The 21,155-nt window shown below is 38.6% G+C and overlaps 1 protein-coding gene and 3 long non-coding RNA genes across 6 annotated transcripts; 3 read left to right on the plus strand and 1 right to left on the minus strand.

Annotated features, from left to right (window-relative positions):
- Window positions 1–84: 84 nt before the first annotated feature.
- Window positions 85–6,306, minus strand: LOC112848250 (uncharacterized). Its single transcript, XR_003222267.1, has 3 exons — window positions 6,173–6,306; window positions 1,013–1,109; window positions 85–527 (listed from the first exon to the last, which is right to left on the minus strand). It is a non-coding gene; the product is annotated as an uncharacterized LOC112848250 (long non-coding RNA).
- Window positions 2,922–12,952, plus strand: LOC100689966 (C-type lectin domain family 12 member B). Of its 2 annotated transcripts, none has more exons than XM_019365147.2 (8): window positions 2,922–3,382; window positions 7,511–7,624; window positions 7,953–8,039; window positions 9,433–9,558; window positions 10,275–10,676; window positions 10,762–10,925; window positions 11,068–11,180; window positions 11,300–12,952. In XM_019365147.2, exons 1-8 carry the CDS (start codon window positions 3,157–3,159, stop codon window positions 11,421–11,423), a joined length of 1,356 nt encoding a protein of 451 aa, XP_019220692.1. In that variant the 5' UTR covers window positions 2,922–3,156; the 3' UTR covers window positions 11,424–12,952. The 2 variants fall into 2 exon arrangements, with proteins under 2 accessions (XP_019220692.1, XP_019220693.1); XM_019365148.2 differs by having other exon boundaries at window positions 2,926–3,382; window positions 10,476–10,676; window positions 11,300–12,951.
- Window positions 12,953–16,624: 3,672 nt separating this feature from the next.
- LOC112848241 (uncharacterized) lies at window positions 16,625–17,425 on the plus strand. Of its 2 annotated transcripts, none has more exons than XR_003222248.1 (2): window positions 16,625–17,136; window positions 17,262–17,425. It is a non-coding gene; the product is annotated as an uncharacterized LOC112848241 (long non-coding RNA). The 2 variants fall into 2 exon arrangements; XR_003222249.1 differs by having other exon boundaries at window positions 17,265–17,425.
- A 2,961-nt stretch (window positions 17,426–20,386) lies between these two features.
- LOC112848242 (uncharacterized) lies at window positions 20,387–20,921 on the plus strand. Its single transcript, XR_003222250.1, has 2 exons — window positions 20,387–20,502; window positions 20,877–20,921. It is a non-coding gene; the product is annotated as an uncharacterized LOC112848242 (long non-coding RNA).
- The last annotated feature ends 234 nt before the right edge of the window (window positions 20,922–21,155 follow it).

Below are 21,155 nucleotides of genomic sequence, written 5' to 3' on the forward strand. Positions count from 1 at the left end.
GAAGAAGCTCGAGAAGACTGCAGGGGAAAGATTTCAGATTTAGTTGTTGTGATTAATGAAAAAGAAAAGGTAAAGAAAACAGAGAAAACTGTGGGAGTTTTTATTATAGACTTCATGAAATAAAAATATATTTCCTTTAGATTGAAATCTTTCTTAGAGCAAAGTGTTTAAATATTTCTGGAAACTTTCTCTCTGTCCTCAGAAAACTGTCAGTGAAAAGAGTTGGAAAAATGATGATAACAATAGATACTGGATTGGTCTGAGAGTTGAAGATGGGAAATGGAAGTGGCTGGATGGAAGGAATCTGACTAATAGATAAGAGACACTTTGAATCGATATAAATTCCAAGTATTATCCAAATCTGGAACAAACCAATTACAATGTACCAGTGTCCATCAGCCTTGAGCAAATTGTGTTGTTTTCCTCAGCTCCTGGATCGACCAGCGTGCTTCTGATGGTCACTGTGCAATCTCTGTCCAAGACGAAGGATTTAAATCAGTGAGCTGTGATGAGAGGAACCGATGGATCTGCAAAAAGAAAGCTGTAATTGTTTGAATACTGCAGTAAAAATCTCATGACTAGTGGATATTCTATAAAATCAATGATATTACTGTTAATGAAATCTTTAAATAGAAAAAAAATATGAACACCATTTTTTAAGTTTAATTAAACATGTAGACAAAAAAAGAAAATTGTGTGCAAAGACAAAACAGTTATTACAGTTAAAAAGTCAATGAAAATCAAAAATGGAATGAGGCTGTTATTCATTTGTGTTGAAGTGGATTTTATAGTGGTTTCCTAGTTCTTGTATTAATTTTGTTTGACCAGCAGAGGGCGGTACATTACTTCTCATCAAATACAGTTGTTGTCTAAAGTATCTGTATTCTGGCATTTCTATATTGGAGTGACAGTTATTGTTATAAAAAAAAAAATAAATCAACCAACCAACCAAAGAAACAAACAAACAAAATTTTAATACTATAACAGTAGTGGGAAAAAAAATAAGCTGAACTTCCTGTTCTTCTCTGTTGCTCGGTGGCAGATCTCCATCAAAGACAGTTGTTGTCTAAAGCAGTGGTCCCCAACCTTTTTTGCGGTTTAATGTCAGACTGTGGAGGTAAACACAGACGACACGAGAGCTCTCGATTAACACTCCTCGTTTATTACTCACCACACAACTGAACACTTTTCCCTCCAAAACATAGCAACAACACTTCCTGAGAACTGGGTGTGAGTGGAGCCCTCCAGTGGTCCAGCACAAGACAATATTTTCACTGACCTGCCTTTAAGGTGTTCCGGATAAATACAACAACATAAAATGCTACGATCAAGACAAAAACTGTGGTATTTTGTAAATACAGGGAGTGCAGAATTATTAGGCAAATGAGTATTTTGTCCACATCATCCTCTTCATGCATGTTGTCTTACTCCAAGCTGTATAGGCTCGAAAGCCTACTACCAATTAAGCATATTAGGTGATGTGCATCTCTGTAATGAGAAGGGGTGTGGTCTAATGACATCAACACCCTATATCAGGTGTGCATAATTATTAGGCAACTTCCTTTCCTTTGGCAAAATGGGTCAAAAGAAGGACTTGACAGGCTCAGAAAAGTCAAAAATAGTGAGATATCTTGCAGAGGGATGCAGCAGTCTTAAAATTGCAAAGCTTCTGAAGCGTGATCATCGAACAATCAAGCGTTTCATTCAAAATAGTCAACAGGGTCGCAAGAAGCGTGTGGAAAAACCAAGGTGCAAAATAACTGCCCATGAACTGAGAAAAGTCAAGCGTGCAGCTGCCAAGATGCCACTTGCCACCAGTTTGGCCATATTTCAGAGCTGCAACATCACTGGAGTGCCCAAAAGCACAAGGTGTGCAATACTCAGAGACATGGCCAAGGTAAGAAAGGCTGAAAGACGACCACCACTGAACAAGACACACAAGCTGAAACATCAAGACTGGGCCAAGAAATATCTCAAGACTGATTTTTCTAAGGTTTTATGGACTGATGAAATGAGAGTGAGTCTTGATGGGCCAGATGGATGGGCCCGTGGCTGGATTGGTAAAGGGCAGAGAGCTCCAGTCCGACTCAGACGCCAGCAAGGTGGAGGTGGAGTACTGGTTTGGGCTGGTATCATCAAAGATGAGCTTGTGGGGCCTTTTCGGGTTGAGGATGGAGTCAAGCTCAACTCCCAGTCCTACTGCCAGTTTCTGGAAGACACCTTCAAGCAGTGGTACAGGAAGAAGTCTGCATCCTTCAAGAAAAACATGATTTTCATGCAGGACAATGCTCCATCACACGCGTCCAAGTACTCCACAGCGTGGCTGGCAAGAAAGGGTATAAAAGAAGGAAAAACTAATGACATGGCCTCCTTGTTCACCTGATCTGAACCCCATTGAGAACCTGTGGTCCATCATCAAATGTGAGATTTACAAGGAGGGAAAACAGTACACCTCTCTGAACAGTGTCTGGGAGGCTGTGGTTGCTGCTGCACGCAATGTTGATGGTGAACAGATCAAAACACTGACAGAATCCATGGATGGCAGGCTTTTGAGTGTCCTTGCAAAGAAAGGTGGCTATATTGGTCGCTGATTTGTTTTTGTTTTGTTTTTGAATGTCAGAAATGTATATTTGTGAATGTGGAGATGTTATATTGGTTTCACTGGTAAAAATAAATAATTGAAATGGGTATATATTTGTTTTTTGTTAAGTTGCCTAATAATTATGCACAGTAATAGTCACCTGCACACACAGATATCCCCCTAAAATAGCTAAAACTAAAAACTACTTCCAAAAACATTCAGCTTTGATATTAATGAGTTTTTTGGGTTCATTGAGAACATGGTTGTTGTTCAATAATAAAATTATTCCTCAAAATTACAACTTGCCTAATAATTCTGCACTCCCTGTACTGTCATGGTCCGCGGTGGGTGGCTGGAATTTCCATGGGGCTCCTGAACCTACCTGGGATCCGCCTCTGGGCCGGGCCACCTCTTTCAGCTCCTGCACACCAGGAGCCAATTGCAGGCAATAAAGCCAGAGTGATTTAAGCCTCACGCTGATGTTCATTCACTGCTAGTTTGTCATCAACCCATGTTGGTAACCGGCCCGCATGTTTCAAGTTCTCTATGTGATTTGTTAACAAAACTTTCTTGTGATGCAGTTTCTGGATTCACCTTGGCTCAAAGCTTTGGCTCACGCTCCTCCCTCTGACTCAGGATACCAAGCAATCATTCTGGAAATCACTCTGTGCCTCACCTGCCTGCCCACCTGCCATCACACTCCATCTGAAACCCCGGGATCTCAGGTTAGCCTTTCCACGGCACTCAGCTCCCCCGGATTCCCGTCACCCCCCTCTCCACACTCTGTTCCTCCTCCTGCAAGTAAGAATTGCTATACAAATTGCTTAACACTTCAGGGCTACCTCCCTAACTCCGTTGTCTTCTCTCTTCGGTGTGACTGTTTCCTGCCCAGCTCCAGTCTGCATCTCAGGCCCTGTTCCCTCTCTAGTTCTGCATATCCCTCGCCACGTTACCCGGGCCACGCTACATCAAGCTCTGTTTTATTTGCTTTTGTCCTTGCCATGTTACCAAAGTTTAAGCCTAACCAAAAATATTGTTAAACCACCTGCTCTCTCTGTTCTGGGTTTCTGCGCCTGAGTCCAGTTTCAGTACAGACCACTCGGTCTCGTGACACATACACACACCTATATAGGCTAAGGGGGGGTTGCCCTCCCCAGACTCATAACTGTAGCTTCCTGTTTATTTTACTGAGCACCTCCCCCCCACTGTCAATAAATTCCTCACTCTACAGTTATCCTGAGCCTAAAAATAACGCACACAAAGAATAAAGCATTCATACAGACATATTAATTCACCTTGATCTGGACAATTTAAATCCTTCATTCAACACTGGTGAGGAGAGGTGAGCGTACGCTAGTGTTGGAATTATGAAGCAAAGAAAAAATTGATAAATAACTCTAAATATGTCCTTTGCTTTGTTGACAGCCTTCTCTCAATGAGCTTCATCATCAACTGAAGTGGTTTTCCCTTCACAGTATTTGATCTTTTAGGACATGGCTAGTCAAATGTAGTGACAGTAGATATCCACAGACTCTATTTTATCCAGTTGTCATAAGTCTGCCAATTAGCACATGTTCAAATTCCCCTGTGGTTTGTCCGTTTGTTATTTTAGACTGTGACATTAACCACAATGACTCATTGCATGAGCAACAGCCAATGATTATGTTGGCATTCTTTTCCAACTAGTCGGAAGTTGCCTAATGTGTGAATATGCGGAACAATTTTCAGTTTCAAAAGGTAATAATTGGATTGAATATCATGTACATTCAACTATTGCAACCAAGGGCGTAGATTTGGTTTTGGCATTGGTGGGGACGGATGATTCAACCACCGAACACTGCCCTGTTTCTTTTTTTTTTTTTCCTTTTTGTCTTTGCTTCTTGATAAAAAGAAGGAGAAATATACTTGCCTACATATGCTATTCTACATGCTTTTAAACCATTTAAAATTAGAATTCATAGTTTTATATGTGAATTATATAATGTTAAATTACTATTAAACAAATGACTAAGTATTTTAGACTTTAGTTTACTTCATATTCCATATAAATCAGGTATCATACAAAAATAAAAAAAGCTTCAAATACAGTCATGACAATGAAAGAATATGACTTTAAGGACTTAACAACATTACTTCAGTTATAGTACACCAACATCTATTATAGATTAGCACTAAGGGAACACTGAATGACCTGCTTGTTTTTGTCCATAAAACTACTCATCTAAGATTACCACAAAGTAAAAGATCTCTCAGCAAAATTTTGCAACATTTTAGGCACTATTGCCCCAATCAACTCCGTGAGCTGGGATTTTTGATTCTAAACATAAACTACTGTTACAGCAACAGACATGGACTACTGGTGTCCCACACAACAACTCAATGTCCACTATGTGAAGGAGCCAAACACATGCCCTCTCCTCTCGTTAATCTATAGCACCAAATCATCAGTCAGTCACCTGTGACCTCGCCTCTTCACCTCTGTCCGAGCTACAACATGGCAGAGCTGCCTCTGTCACCTGATAAATAACAGTGAGACATTCCAAATACATGCAGTCACACATGTGCTTCAAATACAGTAATGAACCACCAAGTCATCATCCAATTTCACCTGTGATCTTGTATCACCATTACTCTCTGAGCTTTGTGTTGGTTCTTCTGTCACCTGACAAATAGGACATACATGACAATAAGAATAAAATGTGTAGCTGTTTCAGTGTTTCTGTCAATTTGTGCACATCTTGACTCATCAGTAATGTTTGTAGGGTGAGTGCATTTTTAAAACAATTTGTGCAAACTGCACTACAAGGTGGAATATTTGCAAAAACATGACTACCTCATGATATTTTGTCTCAAAAATTAACCCTGTGAAAATATCAGTACCATTAGGATGAAATTATTGTCACCAACATTTTAACGTTAGACATATCATTTTACCAGCCTCCGTAAACTAATATCCTGGCTTTCTCGAGGCTGCCGTTTTCTCTGACAGTTTCAATCTAAATTAGAAATGCTACTCTGGGAGACTAGGATAACTAATAGTGCTGCATGTTGTGCAGTTAGTTTCCAAAACACGTTATTCATGGTTAGATACAATTTTAGACTGATGTGGGCCAAAGCCTAGCATAGCCTGTAACGTTATTATGACGGACACATTTTATGAGTGAACTCGACTTTAAGTGACTTACAGGTTTCTTTGAAAAATACTTTGTTATATCCAGGTTCTTCCTTTTTGCTGCCATCCTCCTCTCCTCCTTGCAGGTCCTCGCAGCGCAGGCTTGCCGCTGCTAAAACTAAAAGCTCCCTGAAAGGCACAGCCAATCACATTGGCCATATTTGTCACATGAGGTAGGACTCCAGTAGAGAACGTAATTTAACTCTTTCTGCACCGCTGAGTGAATGAGACGTTGACAGATCGTTTTTTTTTTTCTTTCTATCAGGTTTGTTTTTCTTTACTAGAAGAGACCAAATTATTGGTGGGGAGAATTCAATAATTGCTGGATATTGGTGGGGACATGTCCCTTCCGTCCATGCCAAATCTACGCCCTTGATTGCAACTGTTGCATCCCAACATGTATGTATTGTTTCACTCACCTGGAGCTGCTGCATCTCTTGGCTGTATTTGTCTGTCTGCTGGGCAACAGTTTTCTCCAGATGCTGTCTGATCTCCTGAGCTGAGATGATCTCCTTCTCCAGGGCTTGGAGCTTCAGCTGGCTCTCACGTTTCTCCTGGCCCACTTGGGTCAAACGGCTCCTGGCCTGGTTAAGTGACTCCTCTAACCGAGTCAGTTGGCCCTGATAGGCCTCTGCTGCCTCCTGCCATGCTCTGGTGGCACTCTGAGAGTATTCATGTCCCAGCTGAAGGAGATTTGGTGTATGGTTGCCCTTTTGAGCAAATGTGCGTGAGTAGCTCTAGAATGGTTCAGTGTGGCTTCCAGGTGGGCTCCTTGATTAATGTGTCTCATAGCTTGTATCTCCTTTGCAAGCAGCATGTTTTCCTCCTCTAGCAGTTTAACTCGGTTCAGGTAGGTCTCGAGTCGTCGATTTAGGTACAGCATCTGCTGCTTCTCCTCACCCAGGTGGCTGGTGTGGGTGGTCCTTTGTAAATTGTGGAGTGAGGCTCCTGGGAGGCTGTGGAAATGTGACTGCCTGCAAGAAGGTTTCCTTTCATACTAGGCTTAATGAAGGGGCCGGGCATATGGAAAAAGGGGGAGGGGGATAGAAAGGGAGGAGACTCAAGGCTGGAAAGGGAGGGGAGGGGGGAGGAGATGAAGATGGATGGAGTGACTAAGTGGGATGAAGGCAAGCAGAGATGAAATGAGCTAGTTTTGGAATAGCTTAGAAGGACTCAATGTCAATACTTTTTTAGTTTAGACTTCACAGTATTAAGCAGACTGAAACAAGTGAAAACCCTAACCAACAGTTAATAAACACAATCTGGCTAAATACACAGGTATATGAATCGTTAAGCCAAATAATGCAAAAATAATGAGCTTGTGAAATCCATAACTTTATTGTCACCAAATGCCCCCGAACAGTGGCCACAATATTACTTTCTGTTGGTTGGGGATACAGAGAGACAAACATAGAAGAAGAAATTTACACAGAGAGAATATGTACAGGTCCAATTTCTGAACAAGGAAGATCAAAGATAAAATTTGTGTGTAAGTGTGAATTGTTTTGCTTCACAGTTTATACAAAATCAACATTTAAAGTCTAAGGTACACATTAGGTATCTGTTCACAACATATCCACTGCTCGCAGGAGTAGTATTATCTTTTCATCATACTGTAAAGTGTTTGAGCTTCTTCCAGCCAGACATGTATGCAAATTACATTCACAGCCAAAAGCAGAAATTGGTGTTAGAAACAGACTTAACATAACTCAGGAAACAACAACTTCTCTCATTTATGCCCTGTGGTTCAAATGCAGTACTCTTCTCCGTCTACGAGTCACAAAAAAACAGAAAGACTGTAAGGATGGCAGAGGACGAGGTTAACTACTCATCAGTTGTATTTAAATCTAACCAACAACAAAGATCAGAAGGTAAGTTAAGCTTTTCAAATCGGTTACTGTATGATTGAGTACTTTTATGTAAAATGATAATCTGTGGTGTTGTTGTTGACCGAAATAAATTTCACTTCACTTCACTTCTTCAAATGTACAGCATAAAGAAAAAGAGATCCATAAACTCAGAGTACTTATGTAGTCTTTTCAGTATAATGGATGTGAAGACACACTATTATTTTCCCTTCCTGTTTAAGCAACCTGCACCGAAGATTACAATATGACCAAAAAAAAGAAGATTTCAGAAGAATGTAATGAAGCATATCTAAAGGTTTTTAAGGCAAAATTTATCCTTTCTTCCTCTTAGGCAATCTTTCAGTTAAAAAGGAGGAAACAGTGTATGATGAAATGAAGGTGCAAAATAAGGCAACAGAACAAACTCCTGACACAAATGGTGAGTAGTCAAATGAAAAACATGAAAACCTTTCTAACACTGTAAATAACGCAGTAAATAAAGACTGTCACTACATGAAGTTGTGACGAGTACTAATCAGCCTCTTTGTCTGACAAACTGGAGATTTTGAGGTAGCATTAAGCAGACTGGTTTAAAGAAGACAAATCACATTATTAGAAGCTAAGCATTGTGAGTTTTTAAAGTCTAAGCCAAATGATGAACTTTTAACTCATCTATTTTTCAACAAGACCATTTAGAACAAGTGCTCTTTTAATTATTTGACTGCCCTGCATGAATTACAGAAGTATTTCAATACAGTCAAATCAAAACCTTTCTGGTTTTTACCTTCTGCTGTGAGATGCTGAGACAAAACAGAAATGTTTTAATAAAACAAACTGCAACTTTGAATAAAACTTGTTAATTAAGAAAACTAAAACAGTATACAGTTAGGTCCATATACATTTGGACACTGAAAAGTGTTTTGTTATAATACCTGTTTACTGATATTTCAAATACAGTTATGTAATGGACATGGACATAATCTGTAGACCCTCAGCTTTCATTTGAGGGTATCCACATTCAAATTGGATGAAGAGTTTAGGAGTTTCAACCCTTAAACATGTGCCCCCCTCTTTTTAAAGGTCCCAAAAGTAATTGGACAATCACCTTAAAGGCTATTTCATGTGCAGGTGTGAGCAATTCCTTCATTATGTCATCATCAATTAAGCAGATAAAAGCCCAGGAGATGATTTGAGGTGTGGTGCTTGCATTTGAAAGGTTTTGCTGTGAACAGACAACATGCAGTCAAAGGAGCTCTTCATACACAAAGAAGCCATCCTTAAACTGCGAAAACAGAAAATCTGAGAAATTGCTACAGTATGCTACAGAACAACAAAATATAAAGTTTGTTACATCCTAAGAAAAAAGAAAAGCACTAGTGAATTCAGCAGTGCAAAAAGACCTGAACCTTAACCCATGCATTTCACTTGTTAAAGACTAAACGTTCGACAGAAAGGCCCACAAACAAACAGCAACTGCAGGAAAGGCCATTAAAAAGGAGGAACCACAGCATGTGGTGATGCCTATGACATCAAGGCTTCAGGCTGTCATTGCCAGTAAAGAGTTTTCAACCAAGTATTAGAAATGAACATTTTATTTTCAATTATTTAATTTGTCCAATTACTTTTAAACTTGTGTTAAAAATGCTTCAATTCTTCAAATTTTTATGCAATTTATTTGTTCAGCGCACTGAATTAAAGCTGGAAGTCTGCACATCAACTGCATCTGAGTTGTTTCATTAAAAAACCATTGTGATAATGTACAGAACTAAAATGAGAAAAAAATTGTCTCTGTCCAAATATTTATGGTCTTAACTGTATTTCTATCTGTTTAGCCTCTGCAGAATTCTTGTCTGACAAGAAATCAAACCGCGGATGTCGCCACTATCAGCAGCTGGCTTGTTGTTTGGGCACGCTTTGTATAATTTTGGTGTTGGGCATCATAGCAGTCATTGTCTATCGTAAGTATGAGAACATCCATGCATTAACTTAGTTTTACACATGATACACATCTTAAATAACAGCACTTTAGATGAATTATATTAGACACAAGAACATGTTGTTAAACAATGTTTAACATAATTTTGTTCAGGAAACAAATATGACTAATTTCTTGATTAATATATTTTTAACCATTTAAAAAAAAATACTTTTGATTATTCAGTTTGAACTTTTTCTTGTTAGATGCAAATTCCCACAAAAAATATGAAACCAAGGAATGATCCCAAACAACAGTTGATGCAATTTAACATCGGAAATATTCTATAATAACATTGAATACAATGCTTTAAAGGTGACACCCAAGGACACATAACAGTAGTCATTGCAGCAGTCCTTATGCTGTGACTGCTGACACAACCAGTCTGCAACTACAAAAGAATCCCAAACAAAAATGCACTTTTATACTTTTAGTAACATTTTCATAAAATCAGAACCTCTATTGCATTGTGGGAATTTCCATCTCCTGTAGCCATTAAGGAAATATTAGACCAAGTATGGAATTGTGGGTTTGATTCATATTAAAAATGTTTGTCATAAAATCTAAAAAAGGTAGCTAGTAAAAAAAAAAAGTTTAATTAGAGCAGAAGAGAAAATACTTTAAACAGCGAGAAAATGAAACTGAGAAAATGAAAAATGCATCATTTCCATGTCTTAAAAGCTAATTTTAATTTTGTAATTGTCACAATTATTCATGAGAATGATGAAACTGAGCTGAACCAACTGAAAGAAAACCAAACAACTTTAAATGCTGTCAATCGTAACCTGACAAAACTCAACAACAAACTCAGCTCAGACAATGAAGACTTGAAGCAGAACCAAACCGAGCTCACACTCCAGATAAACAACCTGACTCAAGTTGTCACTGTCTTTGAAAAAGAGGTGACAAACCTGACTGAAGAAAACCGGAACCTTAAAAAGAAAAATGAGGAGCTGGAGACTCAGAATGAGGAGCTGGAGACAGAGAAGAAAAACCTAACAGAACAAATACGAAACTTGACGACATCAGGGAATGAGCTCAATGTTAGTCGAGCCCAGTGGAGCATTAATGCCTACTGTCCCAAGGACAAGAACAATAACAGTATGTTCCAAATATATTAGTACAAAAATACCAAATGTAACATAAATATTCAGTGATGTTTATTAATGGATCTCTATCCTTGCAGACCGAAGGTGTAATGTTTGTCAGGTTGGCTGGCTTCCCTTCCAGTCAGGCTGCTATGCAATTAATGATGCTGGTCGTCCTGAGCAGAAAACCTGGGAAGGTGCTCGAGGAGACTGTATAGGAAAGAGTTCAGATTTGGCTGTTGTGAATAATGAAACAGAAAAGGTAATGAGAAACCAGCAGGACTCTAAATCTAATCTAAAAATAAGTTGTGCCACAATGTTTTAGGAAAAATATTTATTATATATTATTTTGATATGATACATGATCTATTTAATATCTCTGAAAACTTTCTTTCTATTCTCAGAGTTATATCAGTGGCAACAACTGGTGGAATTCAGGAAACAGTGCATACTGGATTGGTCTGAGAGTCGAAGGTGGGAACTGGAAGTGGGTGGATGGAAGGAATCTGACTTATACGTAAGAGACACTTTAAATCAAAAATAATTTTAAGTATTTTGAAAATCTGAGATAAATGAATTATATCTTATTTTATATCTGTATTGATTCCCCTTCATCAAACCTGTGATTTTCCTCAGCTCCTGGATCACAACGTCTCCTACTGATGGTCAGTGTGCAGTTTCTGTGAAAAATGAATTTAAATCAGTGAGCTGTGATGAGAAGAACGGATGGATCTGCAAGAAGAAAGCTTTAACTCTTTGAAAACTGCAGTAAAATGTCACAAGACTGCTGGATGTTCTGAAAATATAATATTATTATTGTTCTTATCAGTAAAAATAGAATTAATTATATAAATATAATAAAATATGAACACTGCTTTATTATTTTTGTGTATTTAAAAGAAACCTGTAATTTAAAATATTGTACTTTTACTAGAAAAAAAAGAAAGTAAAAAATGACAGTTTTTTCAATCAAATAATTGCCATATTGTTACTGACTTTTTCTTTTTAACAAAAGTTTTAAACAAACATTGTAGCTTAAACACTGTTCAAACTGCTGTAACATGTTTAATCAAGATGAGGAAGAAGGAGAGCTGGCCTCTACATTTGGACTGTCAACATCAGCCACAGAGCAGCAGAGAAGAACAGGAAGTCCAGCTTATTAAATGCTTTGTCTTTTATATATATTCTTTGTCAAATCGGTTTTTCAACATCGTTCTTTCAGTTTTAAATTTTCCAAATTAGATTCAATTACTTTTCAGTGGCTCTATAGTTTAGTTGCTAACACGTTCAATTAGCAATTGGAGGTTCACTGGTTTGATTCCTGCAGGACATGCAAATTCCCCTTGGGCTCACATCAGGAAGAGCTTCCGATCTAAAATACTAGCAAATCAAACACACAACCCTTGTAAAAAGGGAGCAGCTGAAAGTAACATACAGATTCAGTTATTTTCAGAGAAAATTTACAGTTTTAGGTTTATTTTAAAAGTTATTAACTTGAATTTAGTTTCTATTAGGCTCAATGCTAATTTTAGTTAAACTATAACATGGTAATAGTTTAGCACAGGGCAATATCTAAGAAGCTCAGAATGGTTATTGGAAATGTTCGCTCTGCATAAAAATCCTCATGTATACATCCATAATTTTTCATAAAAGGTCTGAAAATAAGTTGCTAAACAAAGTTTTTTTTTTAGTTTAGATGCATGGTAGTTTGCATACTCATTAATCCCAAGATTTTCAGTTATCGTCTGTAACCTTGTTACGATGTGCTTGAGTCGTAAAATTTATTTTGAAAAATGAGTTGAAATTTTACTGAATCCATTCACTACACATCTGATCTATTAAAAGCCTGGAGGATATAAATGAATGATTTAACATGTGACCCATCTACAATTGAGCAGGTAACAACCCCAAACGAAAGAACCAAGGTCACCCACAGTTATAACAGACACAAGTGTTGATTCAATAAATGCCCTCACATCTAACCAAACACTAGTACTCATACCTCTCATTATTATACACATACCTGTATGTGTAGACTAAGCACTGGTGGTCACCAAAGTACTGCAGTTTGAAATAATTCACAAGCATGTACAGTCACATATTTTTATACAGTTGTTTATTTCCGTAAAAGTAAATTAAAACTGCTAATATCACATATTTAGTTTATGATATTACTCATTATTCTGACCTAAATTTAATGCTCTTTCATTGAAGTTTGGGTGATATGGCCTGATAACATTAACAACTGATAACCAACAGGCGGTGTTGTTTATGTTTTTGAATAAACATTTTAAGAAAATGCATCTCTTTCTTTCTTTCTTTCTTTCTTTTTTTAACTAGAATGAAGATTTAAGATTTGGGTGTGCTGCTGTTATTTATGGGTTTTAAGTGGGCTGCAGCACTCTTGAATTTGGGAACGGCTAGTGTAGCTAAAAAATTGTGCACTGACTGTATGTAAGAAAATGGTGTGTGTAGTTTGAGGCCAGATTCAGATCAGGTGCTTTCCAGTAGGTCAGCAGTACCTGTTGGCGTAGGAAGTTTTTTCAGTATTTTTAGGAAGAACAATTCTGTACTTCTTCAACAGTGCTGTAGTGTTGTTAGCAGTATATCATAGGAGTATATCAGAGCCACAACCATGTTGACCAGTGTGGGGATAAAACTGGAGAGGTGAAGTTGAGATGGTCTGAATATGTGCAGAGGGATAGTGCCTCTACTGGACAGACAATTTTAAATGTGGAGCTGCCAAGCAACAGAAAATAAGGAAGACCACAGAAAAGGTTTATGGGTGTAATAAAAAAGGACATGCAGAGGGTTGCTGTATAGTATGGTACATTGTAGTTTAAGCTGGAATAGTAATTAGGTTTGCTGCTGGGCATCTTAAAGGAGCAAACCTAATTCTTAAAGAAGAATTAGGCTCTTAAAGAAAAATAATCCTGGCTTAAAAAAAGTAGTTTACACATCCTCCCATGTTTATAATAGTTTCTATTGTGTGTCTGATCAGTGGTTTTTCCTCTGTATTTATCATCTGTTTGTATTCCTTTACTGTCTTTCATGCAGTGCATGCTGAAATAAGCTTGAGCACATACGTGCAAACAGACTGAAAAAGATATTGACAACCTGTTACATTAAAAAGAGAAATTGTGTGTTTGTTTAAAAGGTCTTTAGTCATGGCAAGAAAAAAATGTCAATGTCAACAGCTGAGGAAAGGTGAACTAGCAGCCGAAGAACGAGCTGCAGATTAACTTTGATAATCTGTCCTGTCACACCAACTCAGCGTTCTGTCTTCTAACACAGCTCTCAACAAACTTCTCTATCATGTTTAAAACATGTTAAAAATGCTGTTTCACAATTTAAAAATACGGAAATGTTCCTTTATTTTGTAAGGACCACATTTTTTTACCATGATTAATGTTTTCTGAAGCACAATATGCAAAAGTATGATGAGACTTACAAAGAAATACAGTAAATATATTCATAAGTCATATATTTATTTCAAATTTCATCTTTGTGTCATGATTATTCCAGTTTCATGTAACTAATCATTAAACCATGACGATTTGTATTTTACAGGTTTTGTTTTAAATCTGGTTTTAAAGGTTTTAAAATGTATATTTTTAATTTACTTTCACAGCAAATTTGACTCACCGAGCTGCTTTTTGTATGTGAAAGAGAGTTGGTGAGTAGAATAGTTCATACTTGAGTAATTGTGAAGTAAAGGTTTAGAAAGTCTGAGTGTTTCTACAGAGGAAAGATACGCTCAGCAGACTCATATCACCAAGTTTCGCAGACTCCTCCAGAGTAACTGGACTTAGCACATACATAACTGAGGTAAACGGAGGAGTAACAACATACATTGTTGTTACAGCGGCCAAGTTTATTTGTCCTACAGCAGCCACTGTAGCTAGGATTATGCACTTGAACTGAGAACTGTAGGAAAACTGAATTCAGTTGACTATGATCTGTAACCTACTAACAGCTAGCAGGGATATTTTCCAAATCGTACCTTTAAGAAGAAAAAAGGTTGGATGTATGAATCTAGAATCTAAATCGATGATTTTAAGTAGACATATGCAATTTGAATCTACTGACAATGAAGATTAAAGGTTAAAAATGAGGCTCTTCTATTCATAAAAGCAACAGATGCAGCATGCCAAACCTTTATCTGTGTTTGTAATGACATAGCATTGGACATAACTCTTTAATAACAATGACCAAAGTTAATGTAATTTAATGTGAACAGTCCTTGTGCTGTTTATTGCTGGCACAAAAAAAAACTCAGTTGAATAAAATCCTGCTTTTTACTGTCCTAAAACGTTGATTCGATTCATCTGGACTAGGGCTGGGCTATATCATACCGTTCACGGTAATACCGGTGTAATTTTGGGCAACGATAGGAAAATGAAATATCGCGATAGAATATGGGTAAAACGCGCATGCGCAGTGCCTTTGTTTACATATGCACATGGCGGCGACGCAGAATGAGAAGAGCGAAAGTGGATCGTTAAATGAAACGGATGAACCAGAACTGGTTTGTAAAAATGCTGCAACTTCAGTGGTGTGGAACTGGTTTAGCTTTCGTCCGTCAGATACACAACAAAGCACTGTTTTTGGTAGCGCATGCTAGCGGACCGTCGTTATTACCGTGTTGTTTGGAAAATACGGCACACTTAAAATCAATCCTTTGATTTTTCTGAAAATCGATAGTGCCCCTTATAATCCCGTGTGCCTTATGTATGAATTCTGGTTGTGTTTACTGACCTCGAAACGATTTTATGTGGTACACGGCGCTCGAAAATCTGTCAGATGTTTCAGTACGACCTTGCTAAGCTACGAAGCTGCAAGGCTTGATGGATTGTCAGAGCATTACGGCTATCATAGGCAGGAGCCTCGCAGAGTGATACGTACTGTGCTTCAACATAATATTACCGTATTGTGTGTGTATAACCTCTTTTTTAAGTTTTGTGGATATTATACATGGTTATGCTGAGGATGTGTCGGCCAATTTCCACTGGAAATGCCTTTTGGTTAAACTGTCAGCAAGGAATTTGCACTGTTACATTTTATATAACTTTAATGCACATAAAAATAGCTGCTTGTTTAAGTGAAAATACATTGATGGGGTTTTTGCACTAATAAAGTTGTGGAGTTGTAAAGTATTTTGTCTAGTATCAATTATATCGTCAGTTATATCGTTATCGCAAATTTTCAAATGTATATCGTGATAAATATTTTGGTCATATCGCCCTGCTCTAGTTTGTAAGAACGAAAAACCAAATTGTTCCTAAAATAGTTATGGAAAGTCTAACTGTTGTATGTCTGTGTTCTACATGTTTATCTGGTGGAAAATAACGTTGCTATTGTTTTATTGCAGTTTTTGGATAATTCTGAGTGGATTTACACAGTACGGATCTAAATGACCCGCAACAAATCAATGTCAATTGTTTGTTCTTCAACATAATACAAGGGTTAATTTCCAAACTTGCTTATGATCTTCAATTTGTAGCAGATCCACTATCACATAGCAGCTGGAGCAGTCTCCAATGGAGGTCAGTCCACTGCTGCCACCTGTGGCCAAGTACCACAGCCTACTACTAGATTAACTTGTGACACATGTGCACCTGCTGCTATGATCACATTGAGTAGAGGCTGAGTGGCTGCACTTACCCCTGGTACATCCAAATCTACCCACAAACATGTTGAAAGATGCAATGGCAGCAATGTGGATTGTCAACACTAAAAACAATCAGTAAGCAAAGACAACAGGGATCACTTTTTCTGTTTATTTAGCACCCACAACATTTGTAGTCGCCTTCTGCACAGGGGAAGTCCACACACACTGTGTGGTACCACTTTCCACAGAAGGTGCATTCAATCTGCAAGACTGAATGAGATTGTCAGAGTCATTGTCTGACTGTTTATTACTAATCACCTGCTGTACATTCACAGTAACTGCCATCTCCTTACAAATGTTTATTAGATTAACCACACTTATACAGACTGTATATAACAACCAACTCTAAAATGTTTGTTCGCAGAGAAAAGACACAGACAGACTACGCTAACGACATGTGATGTTACAACACTAGTGAAATATTAGTGTCATTTCATTCTTTTCAAAGGTTTATTTGCATGACGCACAAACAGACACAATTGAAAGGTACAAATGTGTTGTGCATGAAACGAATTCAAACGTGCTGCAGATGTGTGTCACAAGTTGATCTGGCTGTAGGCTGTGGCACTTGGCCAGAGGTGGCGCTGGTTGACTCGACTCCATGTTCGTGCACACAAAGTAAACTGCTCGCTTTAGTTGTGAAGCAAAAACGCTGAATTCGGAGAAATAAACCGTGTGAGGGGAACGATAACGACGACAAGAGTCTCCCGATCGTTTACTCTTGGTGTCCTGTGAACAACATCGGCGTGGTGTTAATTGTTTGCTGTTTTCGCGATCGCGTCGCGCGTGAGGATATCACCAGGTAAACTCGCCACATTTTTAAACATTTTGTTGTTCAACAGCATCAAGACTGACGGAGTGTGTTTGAGATAACCTCACAAGTGTCACAGGTGACACGTTGGCGTTTTTTTGCTGGTTTGTCGGTAGCAGCTCCTGAAACGCAAGACTGCCACACATCTGTTCGACTAACGCCAGTTGATCTAAACGCCAGTAGATCTGGAACACAGGTCGTAACCCAGGATCTTCTGGGCTACGGTGAACATTTCTTTAACGTTGGGGTATTTCAAAAGTCCTCTGCCCATGCCCACAAACTGGCTGCCCTGACCGGGGAAGAGGAGCACGGAGCAGCCGCTGGGGTCTTTTTTGGGTCTCCGCTGAGGCGCCGCGGCTGGCTCGCTGTTCGGGGAGAAGCGGGGGCTTCAGCCGGAGGAGGGTAATCTCCAGCCGCGGAACCGGCTTGTTGTGGACAGCGTCCTGCTCAGAGAGACCAGCGACCTGACCTTCCCTCTGGAAGATGCTGCCATCCTGACTGCCACTGATGCCAACATGAGCTGTTCCTCATCCAACGACGTGTCTGCGGATGAAATAAGACGCACAGCCCGCCTGGACAAACTGTAATCACCGAAAGAGTCAACTTTGCTTGAACTCAACTCTGACATCTGCTCGGCATGACACCTCACAGGGAGACGCCATGTTGTTTAGACGGAGTTTATTCTCGTCTTCTTCCGGTTGACGTTCAGGCTCTTTCACGCTGCAGCGCCACCTCAGGTCAAAGTATGTCATGCTCTAATGTATCGTGTTTTTCTTTCTGTGCTTTAATTTGTCTACAAAGTGAAAATAACTATAAGAGCTTTAAGTATACACAGACATGCGCTTCTTAAATTTAGCTTAATTGGCTCCACAGGTAGGAAGTAAAAAAGTTAAAAAAAAACTTCCTTGCTGTACTTAATTTTTACTCCCTACATTTTAAACAAATATCTGTAGTTTCCACTCCGTATATTTTCAAACAAACTCGTTACTTTGGGTTTGACGCATTTGGGGAAGTTAATATTTCACGTCACTGCAGGCCTTCAAACAATGAGATTTGAGCCTAAACAGTGACACATGAAAGGCAGTCGCGTTTTAATCAGTAGAGATGAAAGAGCAAACCATGTACCGTAGTTTTGATTTATTTATTTTTAGCACAACACCAGAACACCCCACGTGCCCATAATTTGCGGTACTTCAGAAAAAAAGGAGTGAACATAAAGGGAGTAAAATGTTGTGGCAGGTAATTTCAAATGCAGCATTTCTATCACCTCAACAAACACTAACTGTGTCACAGTGTGTTGCTATAGGTAAAGCTCCACTTGCTGTATTTCACAGGAAGAGAAAAGAATGAGAGCTAACTTCACTCAGAGATATAGAAAGAAAGAGAAAGAAACCAGCTGTATTTAAAGGTAAGGACTGCTTAGTGATATTTGATAAAATGTAATTGTATTTAACAGGGACATAAAGTGCTTGTCTTACTCCCTTCTTCTAGCTCGAAATTACTTGCCAAGTGGTAAGGACCGTTCATGGTCACACGGTGAGAACATTGGTGTTGACTATGAAGAATATGGTCAGACAGGGGAGGGGCCAGTCAGATTTATCAACTCAACCTCCTTAAAGCATGGAGAGAGGCTGAAACCAACTCTAGTGAGCCCGGTTAAGGAAAGAGATGAGTTGGTGCCTGAGATGCCAATTCCAACATCCTCATTCCCGCCATTGAGATAACACTCTCACACAGGCCAGAGAGCAGATGTTGCTGCATTGCAGATGTGTTATACCCCCTGCCCAGCCGAATGACTCTCAAAAGAAAATTTTGCAGAAAATCAATGTGATCGCTTGGATCACTGGAATTATCATCTCGATATCTCTTGTCCTTCTTTCATTTCAGACGTCTTGAAAACAAGTTTTAACAAAGTCCTGGAGAAGTGCCCAATGCTGGAGGACCTCCTGCTTTACCCCTGGCTCAGATAAACTCCTCTCTGACACAAACACACACGCATACTGAATTCACATCTTGCCATACAAATGTGATACAGTAACCAACTTCTTTCTTTCAGAAAAAAAGAAAATTGGGAATTCAAAATTTCCTCACAGTAATGTTTGCATCAGTCTATCAGATGAATCCCTCCAAGTCCAATATTTACATCAGTTACAGTGATAATGCTTGGTGTCTACTTTCAGCCACCGCAGTAGAATGCCAGGAATGAATCTCATTGAAATTGTAGTTGCATTTGCTATTAATTTAATTGTCATGGATGATACACAGACAACCCAACAGCAAACAGAGGAAAACAATGGGCTTAAATACACAGAGGGATAAATGAGGGAATAAGACACAGGATGAGACACAGCTGCGAGAAATCACAAACAACAAGACCATGGGAAGGAAAACTGAAAACACTAACATAGTCTAAGAGCTTAGAAAGAAAACGTCTGACTTCTTTAAGTTGCTTGAAGACGTTCAAGCAAAGTTAAGTTCTTTCATCCCAGAAGTGAAACATCTTCAAGCAACTTCAAGTCCAGACGCTTTCTTCCAAACTCCTTAGACTACGATGACCTAGATGACTGAGAACCTCACAGACATGAAAACACTAACATAGCACACAAGACTATCAAAGTAAAACAGCAAACAAGAGACTTTTACAAAGACACAGATTGACACAGAGACATGACTGACTGGGAGAAATTGGGAAGATGGAAAGAAGAATGACTAGACATGACACTGGGACACAGGGGCAAGGCAAAGTAACAGAAACCTAAAGCCTAAGAAATAACACAAGAAGAAAACAATAAAGAGAACCAAAAACATACATAAGAATAATCAATGAATATAAATGAACAAACACAAACACTGGTCACAGACTCAGTACCATGACAGTTAAATGTACAATAATAAATACTTCAAATCAGATGACAATGTAGCTGACACTGTGTTTATTAGTGGTGTCAACCACAATCTTCATACTGTCATCCATACATGAGGTCTTTATGCAAACGATGAAAGATAATGAAAGAAACTGTTGAATTGATATGAAATGATTGAATTATATGAAATATTATGGCTTTGTCTGCCAGAGTGTTTTTCTGTAAACTACTTTGAACTACTGGCAGTCAGTGAAGTCACTGAAAGGCAAGATTCTATGTTGTTGCCGTAGTTTCCAGAGTTTACTTATAAAGCTCACTTACAGAATTCAGTTAGAAAGTCAAGCATTTGAAGGCGCACATTCGAAGGAATATTAACTCAATATTAACTCATTACGGTTACATTTTCGAGTTTAAAAGTTCTCCGAAATTACAATGAAAAAGGAAACAAGAAAAATTACCACTCCAGCCGATAAGAAAGATTCAGGAGATCAAGGTAAGTAAATAACAAAATCAAATCCTGGTAAATCCAAATCCTAGAAATGTTGACACTGTGAATCATTTTTAGAGCAATTGAATCATATGTTTGATTGAAAATAGCTTTAATACAAGATGTCTAATCAAAGAAAGGTTACCGGTCTTTTGGTAAAATAAGTAATAAGTTTATTCTTGGACTCACAGTAAAAACAGACCAACAAGTGTCATCAAGATCTAAGACTTAGTAAACCTAGTATCAATTCGCACTGGTCAGTTTTATCCCAAGAATAAACTTGTGATAATTTAAGCAAAAGCAATTTCAAATTCTTTGCCAAACGCTTCCAGTCCTGATGTCGGGGACTCTTTTTCACCACTGTGTTGTTGTCGTTATAGATTGTAAGAGCAGGACTGCTAAAAGAAAGGCCAGTCTGAAAAGAAACCCCAATAAAAAGGAGGAGGGTCGCTGAGCAGGCTGGTCCTCCACCAGCTCAGATGTGTCAAAGGAGTGAAGCGCAAGGTTGGCAAGATGAAGAGGGCACAACAAAGAAAGCAAAGAAGGCTAAACTTCTCCACCATATGAGCGGTGACAAGGAGCAAGCATCCTCCTTGTTGGACTCTGGTAAAGGTAGGCTAATTAGTTGAATAAGGGGTAGATTAAGTGTGGTGCTAGGT

Source organism: Oreochromis niloticus, linkage group LG11 (assembly GCF_001858045.2).
Source record: "Oreochromis niloticus isolate F11D_XX linkage group LG11, O_niloticus_UMD_NMBU, whole genome shotgun sequence".
Taxonomy (NCBI): Eukaryota; Metazoa; Chordata; class Actinopteri; order Cichliformes; family Cichlidae; genus Oreochromis; species Oreochromis niloticus.